Source organism: Diceros bicornis, chromosome 6, assembly GCF_020826845.1.
Source record: "Diceros bicornis minor isolate mBicDic1 chromosome 6, mDicBic1.mat.cur, whole genome shotgun sequence".
In the NCBI taxonomy this organism is placed as follows: Eukaryota; Metazoa; Chordata; class Mammalia; order Perissodactyla; family Rhinocerotidae; genus Diceros; species Diceros bicornis.
This window is the reverse complement of record NC_080745.1, coordinates 36,197,052-36,209,390: the sequence shown is the minus strand read 5'-3', so window position 1 is coordinate 36,209,390 and position 12,339 is coordinate 36,197,052. Positions and strand designations below refer to the sequence as shown.

The 12,339-nt window shown below is 54.4% G+C and overlaps 1 protein-coding gene across 1 annotated transcript in view; it reads left to right on the top strand.

The window, feature by feature from the left end:
- The window catches only part of COL13A1 (collagen type XIII alpha 1 chain), an 88,401-nt gene that overhangs the window by 53,408 nt on the left and 22,654 nt on the right, over positions 1-12,339 (top strand). Inside the window, exons 18-27 of the mRNA XM_058543287.1 lie at positions 815-901; positions 2,480-2,533; positions 3,613-3,657; positions 4,059-4,124; positions 5,191-5,214; positions 6,724-6,786; positions 7,856-7,900; positions 8,217-8,369; positions 8,980-9,078; positions 10,441-10,485. Of these exons, the coding sequence (XP_058399270.1) occupies positions 815-901; positions 2,480-2,533; positions 3,613-3,657; positions 4,059-4,124; positions 5,191-5,214; positions 6,724-6,786; positions 7,856-7,900; positions 8,217-8,369; positions 8,980-9,078; positions 10,441-10,485 (681 nt within the window). The remainder of the gene's footprint in view (positions 1-814; positions 902-2,479; positions 2,534-3,612; positions 3,658-4,058; positions 4,125-5,190; positions 5,215-6,723; positions 6,787-7,855; positions 7,901-8,216; positions 8,370-8,979; positions 9,079-10,440; positions 10,486-12,339) is intronic.

Here is a 12,339-nt window from a genome sequence, read left to right as displayed (position 1 = left end):
TTTGTGTCCATCCCCACCCACATTCCCAGCCCCGCACATTCGCATGGGCTCCAGCATTGGAGGTGTCCCTCCCAGATGGAGAAAAGCAGCTGGAACACAGCCAGATTCTGTTTCAGGGGAGGGGGGCAAGGGATCCTCCATGGGAGGCCCTGATTGTTCCCAGTGCCCAAATTCAAAGAACTCAGTAGCTATGACCTAGTCACCAGCTTTGAAAAAGTGCTTCATGGTACATGAGATATTCTATTTTTTAAAAAGATATTCTATTGAAAAATAAGCCTTGACGTCAAATAAGTTTGGGGAGGGCTGTGTAAGCCAGGCCCCCTTGGAGAGTCACGGGCACGTTAGCCTATCAGCTCTGGGCACCCTGCAGGGAATGAGCCTGCAGGCTTCATTTCCCTCTGCATCTCCTAACATTATTTGCCCACCAGACCACTGTTTCACATTTTGAATATTCCCACCCCGCTGAAGGAGCATTCTGTGGAAGACACTTGAGAAACACTGCTCTAGACCCAGGTCCTGATGTGTCTCTTGTTTCAGCCCTACACCTGTTCCCCTTCAGTAACCAGCTCCCTTCTCCCCTCAAATCCCATGACCAGATCAGATCAGGCCGGGCTTCTGAAGGCCTCTGGTCTGCAGCCATCCCGGAGCCCACAGACTGCTAATGTCCCCCCGACGCTCAGCCTGGACTGAGACTGCTGCCTCCACTCCTTTGACCTGTGAGGGGAGAGAGGCAGAGGAGTGGAAGGAAGGGGGCAACAGCCTCCCTCTAGAGCCAGGTGGACTTAGTGATGGTAACTGTGCCTTCCACCCCCAGGGAGAGAAAGGTGATGCTGGCAACTCCATTGGAGGAGGCAGAGGGGAGCCCGGCCCCCCAGGGCTCCCTGGGCCCCCAGGGCCAAAGGTGAGTCTTTCCTTGGGATCAGTGCTCAAGGAAGATGTTCGCCTGTGGCCTTTATCCTCAGCCCATTCTTGGGGACTCCGTGTCCTGGACACCTTGCCTTCTCTAGTCTTCTCCTGTTCCGGATGTGTGGTCTTTCCAGTGGATCCTAGAAAGGTCATTTGGACTGAGCTCCTGCTTCCAAGCAGTGACTGTTTGCCCATCCAGGGGAGATGTCCCTGCTGGGGCGGATGGATGGTCCCTTTGGTTCAAATGGTATGGTATAACTGAGTCAGGGAGCGATGGCTGCAAGGCCGCAGGATGAAAGGCCCATCGCCTAGGCTCTGAGTAGGTCGCAGGTCAGCGATCAGCTGGGGCCCATGGTGCTGGCATCCTGGGGGCGGGTAGCGGCAGACGGACAGCTGCGGTGGACTGTCCGCACTTCTTTGCACTGGGTGGAAACTGCAGTGTTGAGATTTGTGTTTCCCAAAGCAGATGCCTCCCGTGCTGCTCGGTCTATTTTAGCAGCACAGGGGAACGAGTGGTCTCTTTCTTAGCTTATAAGGAGAGGATTAATTACTCCACATGATTTGAGGCAATGGACGCATTCATTCCACCGGCATTTATCCAGGGCCTGCTATGGGCAGTGGGGCTGCAGAGAGCCTGCCCTCAGCTAGCCCACAGTCTGGCAGGACAGACAAAACCACAGTTCATGGGCATATAGTGTAGGGAGTCATGGGGAACCGTGTAGACAGGCGAGAAGAAGTGGCGGGAAGGGCCTTGGGCTAACCCCCACCCCCACCCCTCCACCTCCCGCCCATCTGCCTGTGGCGGGAACAGAGCTGCCCAGGCACGAGGACCAGCTTTGCCAAAGACGCCCGCCCCCTGGGCTCCAGGTCATCCCCGTGCTGGGGTCTGTCCCGCTGGCCCTGCAGGGCACGGACACCTGGCACGTCTTCGGTCTCAATTTGGAATTGGGGAAACCTGGTCACTATTGTCCCTGTGTCCTGAGACAAAAGAGAGGGAAGGCTAGAAGACCGTCCCCAAACTCACATCCTCCTTCCAGGACCAGGCAAACGTTTAGGAAGTGAAGTGTTTAGAACGGGCCTCCTCCTACCTCTCCCTACACCTCCCGTCCCAGGCCTCCTGGGCCCCCTTCCCCACGGGCCCACTGCCTTCACTCTCCCCTCTGTCTCCCAGGCAGGGCCTGAGGAGGTGCCTCGACAAGTGTTCCAGGCTCCAAAATTACCTGCCACCCCACAGTCGGGGGTTGCGGCAGAACTGGGCATGTGTGTGTTCACTGAGAACTGAGCAGGGCCTGGCAGTGCGGGCTGGACATCAGCAAGTGGTGCAGAACTCAGAGGACAAAGGGAGTAGACAAGGAGGGCTGCCAGGAGGAGGCGAGGCCCGGGCTGGGCCCAGGGGTGTGTAGGAGTCAGATAGGTGGAATTGGGTGGGTTGGTAGAAGCCAGCGGGGAAAAAGATGGAGGCCCAAAGACACTTAATACCCAGGACATCAAGCGCAAGACCACCTTTTGTCCGCTTAAGCAGCTGTCCGAGCTGCCTTGAATGCCCTCGACCCATCCCCCTCCTCTTCCCCAGGGAGAGGCTGGTGTCGACGGCCAGACCGGGCCCCCAGGACAGCAAGGAGACAAGGTACAGAGGCCCCCAGACCTGAGAGCTGCAGGATGAGGGTCAGCTTGGCAGTTCAAGCCCAAGCTCAGAGAGAGAAGCAGTCTTGGCGTGTCCCTGTGGCTGGACCCCCAGGGCCCAGGCTGCTGGACCAGGACTCCTGGCTGCCATCTCTCCTGGTTGCCTTGGGTTTGGAGAATCTTCCACTGAGACAGCAGTCACGTGAAGGCTGGCCCAGGGGTGGGATGCTTGGGTGGGGAGTGACCCAGACCCCCCTGCTCTGTTAGCTTCCAAGCCACTGGTAAAGGTGGGGCTCCCACTTCTCCAGGTGCTCCCTGTGGAAGGGCCGGGTCGGTGCCGCTGGGTCTGGCACAGGTGCACGATGACTGAAATGCTGTGGGGGCGGGGAGGTAGGGGCAGTTTACCTGGAGGTGGCAGTGGCTCGAGGCTCCGTGAGCTGGCCAACTGCAGGGTCACCAGGAGTTGGGTTATAAGAAAGGGTCGTTTTTCCTTTATTTTTACTTTCAATCTTGGTTTTTTAAAAATTGTCTTCAATGTTACCATCATCCCAGAACAAATGGAACTGTGGTTTGTTTTTCACAATTTACACTTTTCCATGTATTCCCCATAGTTCTGTCCTGTTTCCATAGGAAAAAACCCACCCCCCCCACCCCACACCTGCCCTGCTCTGGGAGGCTGGGCGTTCCTAATACCCTACACTGGCCCGTGTTTCCTCCCGCAGTTGGGGTCTTTCTTAGCAGAGAGGCCCCTGAGAGAACCGCAGGGGCTCTCTGGTGGATACGCACTGCCCAGGCAATGGGCAAAAAGTTACTGAGCCCTTGTTACCTGAGCAGAATGGAAATGAAGAGAAGCAAAGGGCCTGGTCCCTACTCCCAAGGAGGTGGCTGACTTAGGGGACTGGAGGGAGGGGCAGCAGGAGATGCTTCCTGAGGGGTAGAGGCTGTCCTTTCACGCACAGGGAGCCTGAGGAAGATAAGCCTCCTGGCCACTCAACAGCCCCTAACACGTGGCCCCTGTGGGGACACCACGTTCCCTCATACCCAGCTTTAGCCCCATTTCACTCCTATTTTGTCGTGCAACAGGGGGAGCCTGGAGCAGTTGGAGCGCAGGGGCCAGCTGGCCCCAAGGTACGTGCATCTCCCACCCAGAGTCACAACATGACATCTCACCTCCCTGGGCTCATGGTGTGAAGTGGCTTGTCCCTGGGGTCTTGAGGGGGAGGGAGAGGGAGAGCATTCTGGCCCCAGATAGGAGCCTGACCTTGCAGCCGTGATTGGTCTGTCTTCTGCAGGTCTGTGTAGTCCAGAGTTCTCACTTGGAGTCTTCTGTATTTGCTCTAGAAGCCCTGGGCATCCTCTGAGAGTGTTTGGAATCCCCTGACAGGCTCCCCCTCTTGCTGCTGTGGATCCACCTGTGTGCAACCAGGTGCAGCCAGGGTTGGCCCCGGCCCCATCTGATAGAGAGCAGGCAGAGTGGTCCTCAGGTCCCTGCCGGCCAGGGCCTGGCTTGAGATCTCATTGTCTCGTAGGGCTCCAAGGGAGAACCGGGGAAAGAGATGGTGGATTACAATGGAAACATCAACGAGGCTCTCCAGGTGAGCGTGGCCAGCCCAGAGACCAGAGACCTGGAGGTGCGCTTGGGCCTCCGGGCTCTGCCCCGAGGCCCTGATGAGGGAGCGCTGCAGGACCTCGGTTAACATCCCTGAGGCCAGGCCACTGGGCAGAGCTTCCAGGAGAGTCTCTCCCTTGCTTCCTCTCCTTTGGCCTCTCACTGTGCAGCCTCCAGGCAAACGGCCCCCCTCATTTGGCATCCAGCTGGCCCATTATCCTGGCTCTGGATAACTGAGAGCGGTAACTGAAGCATCTGGCACCCTGTGGGGTGCTGGCCCATCCCGGGTTCTGGGGCCCCGTTTCTTCAGTACACACTCCTCTTTCGTGTGGTAGAATCTGTCTTTCTGAAATACATCTCGTTTTGTGTCAATTTAGTCATATTTCACATTCATACGGTACCCACCCTTTAAAGCAGGATTTCTCGGCACTGTTGACATTTGTGGCTGGATGATCTTTGTTGTGGGGAAAGGCTGTCCTGGGTGTTGTAGGATGGTTAGCAGCAAACCTGGTCTGTACCCACTAGATGCCAGTAGCACCCCACCCCCAGTTATAACAACCAAAACATGTCCCAGACATGGCCAAGCGTCCCTGGGAGGCAAAATTGCCCCATTTTGAGAACCACTCCTTTATAGAATCTTTGTACCTGCGTGAATCCATTTACAAGGTGTAAATTCCTTTTAACACCAACAGTTGTCCCTCTAATTTATTTTCGAATGGTTCCATATTTGCTGTACCGCGTCTGTTTGTTTACTCCCGCTCTGGTAGGGAGAGAAGGTTGCGGGCCATTGTAGGGCATGTCTGAGGCCGTTGTCGGACAGCCTCAGAGCAGCACTTGGTGAGAGGTGGGGTATTCTCTGCCCAGTGATCACAAACCCCTGGGGGAGGTGGGGGTGGTGTGGGGCTGGAAGGCACAGAGCCCACCCCAGAGGGTCTGCCTCTACTGTGCTCCTGGAAGGGCCCCGCTCCCTCGTCTCCATGACTGGGCCGAGGGCACCCGACAGGTGGCTCTTGACTTGCTCTTCAACTGACTGCTTGGTGTTGGTCTTGTAGGAGATCCGAACGCTGGCCTTGATGGTGAGTCTTCCTCCTTCCTTGCTTTCCTCGGGCACCGGGCTGGGGGGAGGGCAGCCTGCCAGCAAGGACTTGAAGTCTCACCTCCAGAAAGCAGGCGACGGCCTTCTGGGCTCGGGTGGACCCTGCGGTGCTGGGCAGAGGGTGATCTGAGCCGGAGCAGGGGGTCTCGGGAGCTGCCCCCCCCCTGGGTCACGGCTGTCTGCTGGAGGGGCTCTTCACTGTTCAGCTGTGCACTCTTGTCGTAGTGTAAATGCTGGGGTCTATTTACAGCTGTGTCAAGGAAGCAGCGGTATAAGGGAGGGTATTGTTATATTTCTCCTTTTTCTCAACCTTCAGCTAACGAAATCCATAACCCTAAAAAATCAATAGCAACCCCCACATTTCCCCTCCCTAGAAATCAATTTCGTTATCTGCACCTAGAAAACCAGTGCCTTCCAGGCCTTTTTTTTTCACACATATGCCTACTGGTAACAGGCCCTCAGTGAATGTTGTTGTTAAAACCACTACCACCAGGTTTAACTTTCAGGTGGAGAGGAGACGGGAGATCACAAAGTTCTCAAACTACTGGAATTTCATTTCACTTAATATCTTTAGTGGCCACGTGCCACAGAACACACTTCGGGGTGACACAAACCCAGAATCAAACACCAATCATCTGATGCCCCAATCCCAGAAATTGGCATTAACCCCATGATTCTGGAATCAATGAGCTTCATTTAATGGGCACATCAAAATATATTATTTGAAATAGCTATTGAAAGCCAAACTTTGCTGAAAACTTCTTTTTTTTTTAATCAACCTTGAGGTATAATTTACATGCAATAAAATGTACCCATTTTAGTTGTAGAGTTTGATTAGTTTTGACAAATGTATATACTCCCGTATCCACCACCCCCACACTCCAGAAAGTTTCTTCATGGGCCTGAGGAGTCAATCCCACACCCACCCCCAGCCCAGGCCACTGCTGATCTGCTTTCTGTCATCATAGATTAGATTTATCTTTTCTAGAGTTTCCTGTAACTGGAATCACACGGAAGGTAGTCGTCTGTGTCTGGCTTCTTTTGCTTAGCGTAATGTGTCTGGGTTTCCTCCATGACATGGCATGTACCAATGCCTGGTTCCTTTTTCACTGCTAAGTAGTATTCCATTGAATGGATGTACCTGCTGTTCACCTATTGATGGACATTTGGGTTTTCCTGGAGACACTTTTAAATCACTGTTAGGGGAGGTCAGATTTGTCTTCTTGGAGCCCAAGGAGTCCCCAGGGGTGCTGTAGAGGGAAGAGGAGGGAGAGGCTGTTGGGCATGGCTCTAGGATCCCCACCCCCCACTTTAACCCAGACACACTCAGTGCTTATCTGCTTTATACTGTGGGGTCTCTGTGTTATTTCCTTTGCAAAAAAGTGTTCATGCCACTGAAGAAATGTTGAAAATGTTTGAAAATGCCACCCCTCTGGCAACAGGCCACCCCTCCTCAGTCGGAAAGTTCTTCCTTTCTTTTCTTTCCTAGGGGCCCCCTGGTCTTCCCGGGCAAATCGGCCCACCCGGAGCTCCAGGGATCCCAGGCCAGAAGGTAATACTTGTCTTCATAAGAGGGATACAGACCCTGCAGAGGCACGTTGTGTGTCCCTGTGCACAAGACCCCAGAGCTGCCCCTTGTCCTGTGACCCTCTCATCCTCCCAGAGTCCCCACCGCACTCTGACCTGCAGTTCCTCCCAGTGCTCCGAGACCCGCGGGCCCTGCTCACCCGCTCCTCCCACCCTCCACTTGGCCGTCCTTCCCTTGCTCTCTGTCCTGGGCTCCTGCAATTCACATGCTGTCCTCTATGGTGAGCCCCTGCCCCAGCCAGACCCACGGCAGGGACCCCAGCTCGCCATCAAGGACTTGAGCTCCCCCAATCTCCACCCCCCTCGCTCCCTGCCTTGCTCCCTTTTATACTCTGCCTCCCACCCCTGTGATTTTTCTCAAAAGGCCGTTCATGTTTGCCCCTCGCTCCTCTGCTCATGAGGGCCCCTGCCCTGAAGTTCCTTCTCCTCTACGCTACCTTTCAAAGTCCTCATAATTCAAGCCCAACTCAAAAGCCGCCTCCTCCTTGAAGCCTCCCCTGATCCATCAGGCAGAATTCACTGCCCTTTCCTCTCTGCTACTCTCATAGCACCTACATCATTTTGCCTTGGTGATGCGGCTGGCTGTTTGCCTGGCCTCAAAGACAGAGGCCGTGCCTCCTTTATCTCCCTCCCTGAACTAAAGAAGGGGCTTGCGTTGATGTGAAGATGAAGGGATCTGCCTGTGGGGTGGCAAGGACAGGAGGGCTAGGTTTGAGGAGGCAGGAAGGCAAGCACACCCACCCATGGAGCAGTGGAGGGAGTGCCCAGGGCCCTCAGAGGCAGCCATGCAAGGTTGTGGCTAAAATGTGGACTGTGGAGCCAGAAGGCCCGGACCCGGGTCTGGCTCCACTGTCCACCAGCTGCAGGCCTGGGCACACAGCTCTGCCCTGGGGTCCTCACCTGTAAAAGGGAGACAGTGCAAGCGCAGACCTCCCTGGTGAGCGCTGAGGATGCTGGCGCACAGGAAACGCTGCGTACATGACGGTGATCATTCTTCTCTGCCTGACATTGACCTTTAGTTGTTCTGGCTACAGGGGGAGATTGGACTGCCAGGCCCTCCAGGACACGATGGGGAAAAGGTAAGGACACTCCCAGACAAACCTCTGAAGATGGTCCTTGCTCTGGGGGGCGAGGGGCAGAAGGCTCTGGAAGAGGCCCAGGTGTGAGCCTTGAGAAGGGAGAAGGGGAGGGGAGCGGGGACGGACCCTGCAGAAGCCCAGCCGAGCCCCACACTGCTGCCCCGCAGGAGCCAGCAGAGCCTCGCTGGGATGGGCTCTCTGCCTGGCCCCAATCAAGCACGAAGAGCCGAGTCCTGTGCACCTCCCATTCTTGCATGTTCTCTCTCCCCTTTTCTCCATTAGTGTATCTAATAAGTGTTGTTGATGTTTTCTAAAGGGACCACGAGGCAAACCAGGAGACGCAGGCCCCCCTGGTCCCCAAGGCCCTCCAGGGAAAGCTGGGCCTGCAGGAATGAAGGGAGAAGACGGACACCCGGGGAGCCCAGGAGAGAAGGGGGAGAAAGGGGAGCCAGGGCAGGCAGGCCCACCGGTGAGTGCCAGGGCTGGCTGCCAGACACCCCTGCCCAGCGATGCACATGCCACCCCCAGCATGACCGCCACACGGCGCCCTGCCAGCTGCAGCCTGGGCTGGAAACCCAGAGCCTGGAACTGGGGGCTGGGGACTCACCCGGTTTCCCCTCAAGCCACTTGCTCTGTGAAGGCCGGTTTCCCACCTCAAGAGTCCTGGGTCCTGTTCTGTCATCTCCTGTCTGGGTCCTGGGGAAAGTCTCTGAGCCAGGCAGAGCCTCAGTTTCCTCATCTCTAAAATGGGGATAATAGTGCCTTCCTGGATACCTTGCTGCGTTGTTGGGAAGGTGATGAGGTCGTGGGTGTAAATCTGCCTCTCAGGAAAGCATGCAGAAGCCCTATACCAGAAGAGGTTGCATGGACAAAAAAGGGACCTTAGCCCAGTCCGGTTAGGTGGCTGATTTGACTTGGAAGCCTTCTCTGAGCCTCAGTGCTTTCCATCTGTGAAATGGGCACCATCCTAGACACCTGCCCTTGGAGGAAGGGAGCCATGCGTGCATGCCACAGCTGGTCACGGACGCTCAGCGTGACGCCCTTGCGCTTGATTAACAGAGATCTTTGTCTATTTGTAGGGTCTAGACGGCCCAACTGGGGAGAAAGGAGAGACAGGCAGCCAAGGGAGACCTGGAACGACAGGATTGCCTGGCCCCATCGGGCTCCCGGGATTTACAGTAAGAGGCCGGGTGTCGAGGTTGTCAGCAGGCAGCTGCAGCTGAGGGCATGTGAGCGGGGCGCCCCTCACTGTGGTCACAAGCCCAGTGGGTCCTTGGTGCTACAGTGAGGCCTCACTAACCCCCAGGCTGCCCACCTGGCCTAGAGGAGAGGGGGGGTTCCTCCAATGAGCAGCTACTCCCTGAGGGGCATTTGAGTGTGAACAGGGGCTCCAGATTCTTCAGCTCACAGCACGGTGGCCTCTGTCTTCAGGCGCCAATCCAGTTCAAAGGTGCTGGGATCTTGGACTGAGAATTCTCCTCTTAGAAGTGCAAAAGGAACCTCAAAAGTCAGCCGGTCCCACCTCTGACCCAGCGCAGGACTCCCTCGGCAGCCCCTGACCGCGGCTGCCCGGCTCAGCTGGGATGGGCAGGAGCTCGTGGCCTCCTGACACGGCCCCTCCATTGTGGGGCGGCTCCAGCCGGAGGGAGTGCTCCTGGTGTGGTGTGGAAGCTTCCTCATCAACCTCCCCCACTGGCCCTCACTCTGCTTCTAGAACCATATTTATTTTCTGTAGCTGATGACAAATCACACAAATTTAATGGCTGAAAACACACACTTGTTATCTCACAGTTTCTGTGGGTCAAGAGTCCAGGCCCGTCTCACCTGGCTCCTCTGCCTAGGGCCTCGCAAGGCTGCAGTCGAGCTGTGGGCCAGCTGTGTTCTCCTCTGGAGCTGGGATCCTCTTCCAAGCTCGCTGCTCTTGGCGTAATTCTGTTCCTTGCTGCGGTGGGACTGAGTCCCTCAGCTCCCAGAGGCCGCCTACAGTTCCCGGCCACGTGGCCCCCCGTAGGAGGCAGATCACGTTATAGCAGCTTGCTTCTTCAAAGCCAAGGCCAGCAGGAGTCTCTCAGTGTGTGCTGGCAAGACAGAGCTCTGTGTGTGTGTGTGTGTGTGTGTGTGTGTGTGTGTGTGTGTGTGTGTAACATAATTGTAACATGTTACATGGTATCATTTATATGATGTTTGTAATTTGTAACATAATCACAGGAGTCACATCCCATCCATTTGTCATATGTCATATTCTATTGGTTAGAAACAAGTCACAGGTCCACCCTAGGGTCTGTGCCCCGCACGATCCTTACAGAATATCAGCCCCTCCTCCCACATGCTGGAACCTCGGATTCTTGAAGACAGTGATCACAGGGCCCCCGCCCCGGTCTTCGTCCTTCAGGCTAACTACCTCCACAGCCTCCGAGGTGTTCCTTGCTGACACCTAGGCCTAGTCTAGTCTCAGTCTGGTTTGTCACAGATTTGAGGCTGTGTCTGTCCCCGGGTCCCCTGAGTGCTGGCATCCACGCCACGGTGTTTTGTGCCCACAGGGAGAGAAAGGAGAACGCGGGGAGAAGGGTGACCCAGGAGTGGAGGTAGGTTGTGCCTGCTCTGCCTTTTGTGTCACAGGATTGTTTGACAGGGACCTCATCACACCATGATCTCTCCAGTGAGCACAGCATTTCCGTGCTCTAAAATGACACTCACCATTGCCTGACAGGGGGAGGGGGCGAGAAGCTGAGCATTTCTGAGCACCACGGTGGGTCTGCCGTGGAGCCTCAGGTCTGCTCCACAGTCTCCCCATTAAGCAAGTCCCTCAGCGGCCTTCACAGAGCACCCGCCATGTTTCAGAAAATAAACAGAACCATCCCTGTGTAGCAAACATCTCCAGTAGTGGGCACTAGGATGGCAGCTGCTCAGGGAGTCAGCTGAGCACCCCAGAAGATGGGTCATTTGAGCAGGGTCTTGAAGACTTTAATTTGTAGGAGTTTGCCTAGAAGCTCCAGAGGCAGGGTTTCCAGACAGAGGCATTATTCTGTTAAGAAGTGTGGTGGTGAAGGGAAGATGAGGAAAGAGTAGAGTAAGAGGTATCGAGGACAGAGGCCAGGTTCTCATAAGATGGGAGGGAAGTGGGCATATTTGTAGGCTCAGGGGAAAGAGCCAGGAAAGCAGCAGAGGTCAAGGATACGAGAGGGAGAGGCTGTTTGGTGGGAGGGCCTGGGCCACCCAGACACCACCGCAGAGCTAAGGGAGAGAATGCCAAGTCTTCTCGGTCCCCGGAGAGGTCCCCTGGGCCCTGTCACCCTTCAGTGTCGCCAAGCCCTGTCTGCATTTAGTGAAACAGAGCTGATTATATAACATGTATGTTACTTATTTGAAGATGGATGGCCTCGTAAAGAAATGCTCTGAAATTCAGGAAAGGCATTATACACAAAAATGTTCCTTCCAGAAGTATTTAAAGTAAAAATTGGAAACAGCCTACATTTCTAACAAGAAGGAAATGATTCAATAACTTATGGTAACAATACTAATGGTAGTAATAGTCCTCATATTGGAGAGCTGTGCTTGTGCCAAGCTCTGCTCCCAGCCCTGCTAGGTCATAACTCACGTTCATTCCACTCAACCAGCAGCCCATCAACGTTAAAAGGAGGCTTTTGGGGAACATACAAAAAAATGGAAAAATGGGTTTCAAGTTAAGTGAAAAAGAGCAGAGAACCAAATGATATATATAATACCATCAGAAATATAAACATATATTTAAATACATTTTATGCATCAAAAAAGAGTGGAAGGGAATAAAGCAAAATATTAGCATTACTCAGAGTTATTTATTTTTTCCTTCTTTCAATTCTCTTGAATTTATTAAATATTTTAATAAGGCTGTATTCTTTTTAAATTTTTTATTTTCTAAATTATCATACAGTAAAACTGACATTGGGGAGTGTGTACAGTTCTGTGAATTTTAGAACGTGCATAGATTTGTATAACCACTGCCACAATCAGGATAAGGAATTATGTATAATAAGAAAAAAAGCAGGACAATTTTTTATAAGAAAGTGGAGTGTCCACAGACTGAGTTCCCTACAAGCAGACTGCAGTATTACGGAGCTAGAAGGCCACAGGTCCAAGGGACATTGGAGATGCCCCGTTTGCCCAGTGCAGGCTCTCCCTCTATGGTGCGCTGGCACACGGGTCCCTGCACTGGCCACGCTCCAGGGGATTCTAACCCTGGGAAGGCGAGGTGCCCAAGGGCCAGCCTCAGACGGGAGCAAGCAGCTCTCCTTCCTGCCTCTTGGGTGGCCGACTGTGGATAAATGGATGTCCCTCTTTGTCAGAGACAGAATCTGCAGAGCACACCACCCTCCGCAGAAAGGAAGAGGGCCCTGGCTTCCTCCATCTTCACTGGCCACTCTGAATCTCTTCTACTTCAACCTGCCTCCAAGGGAAAC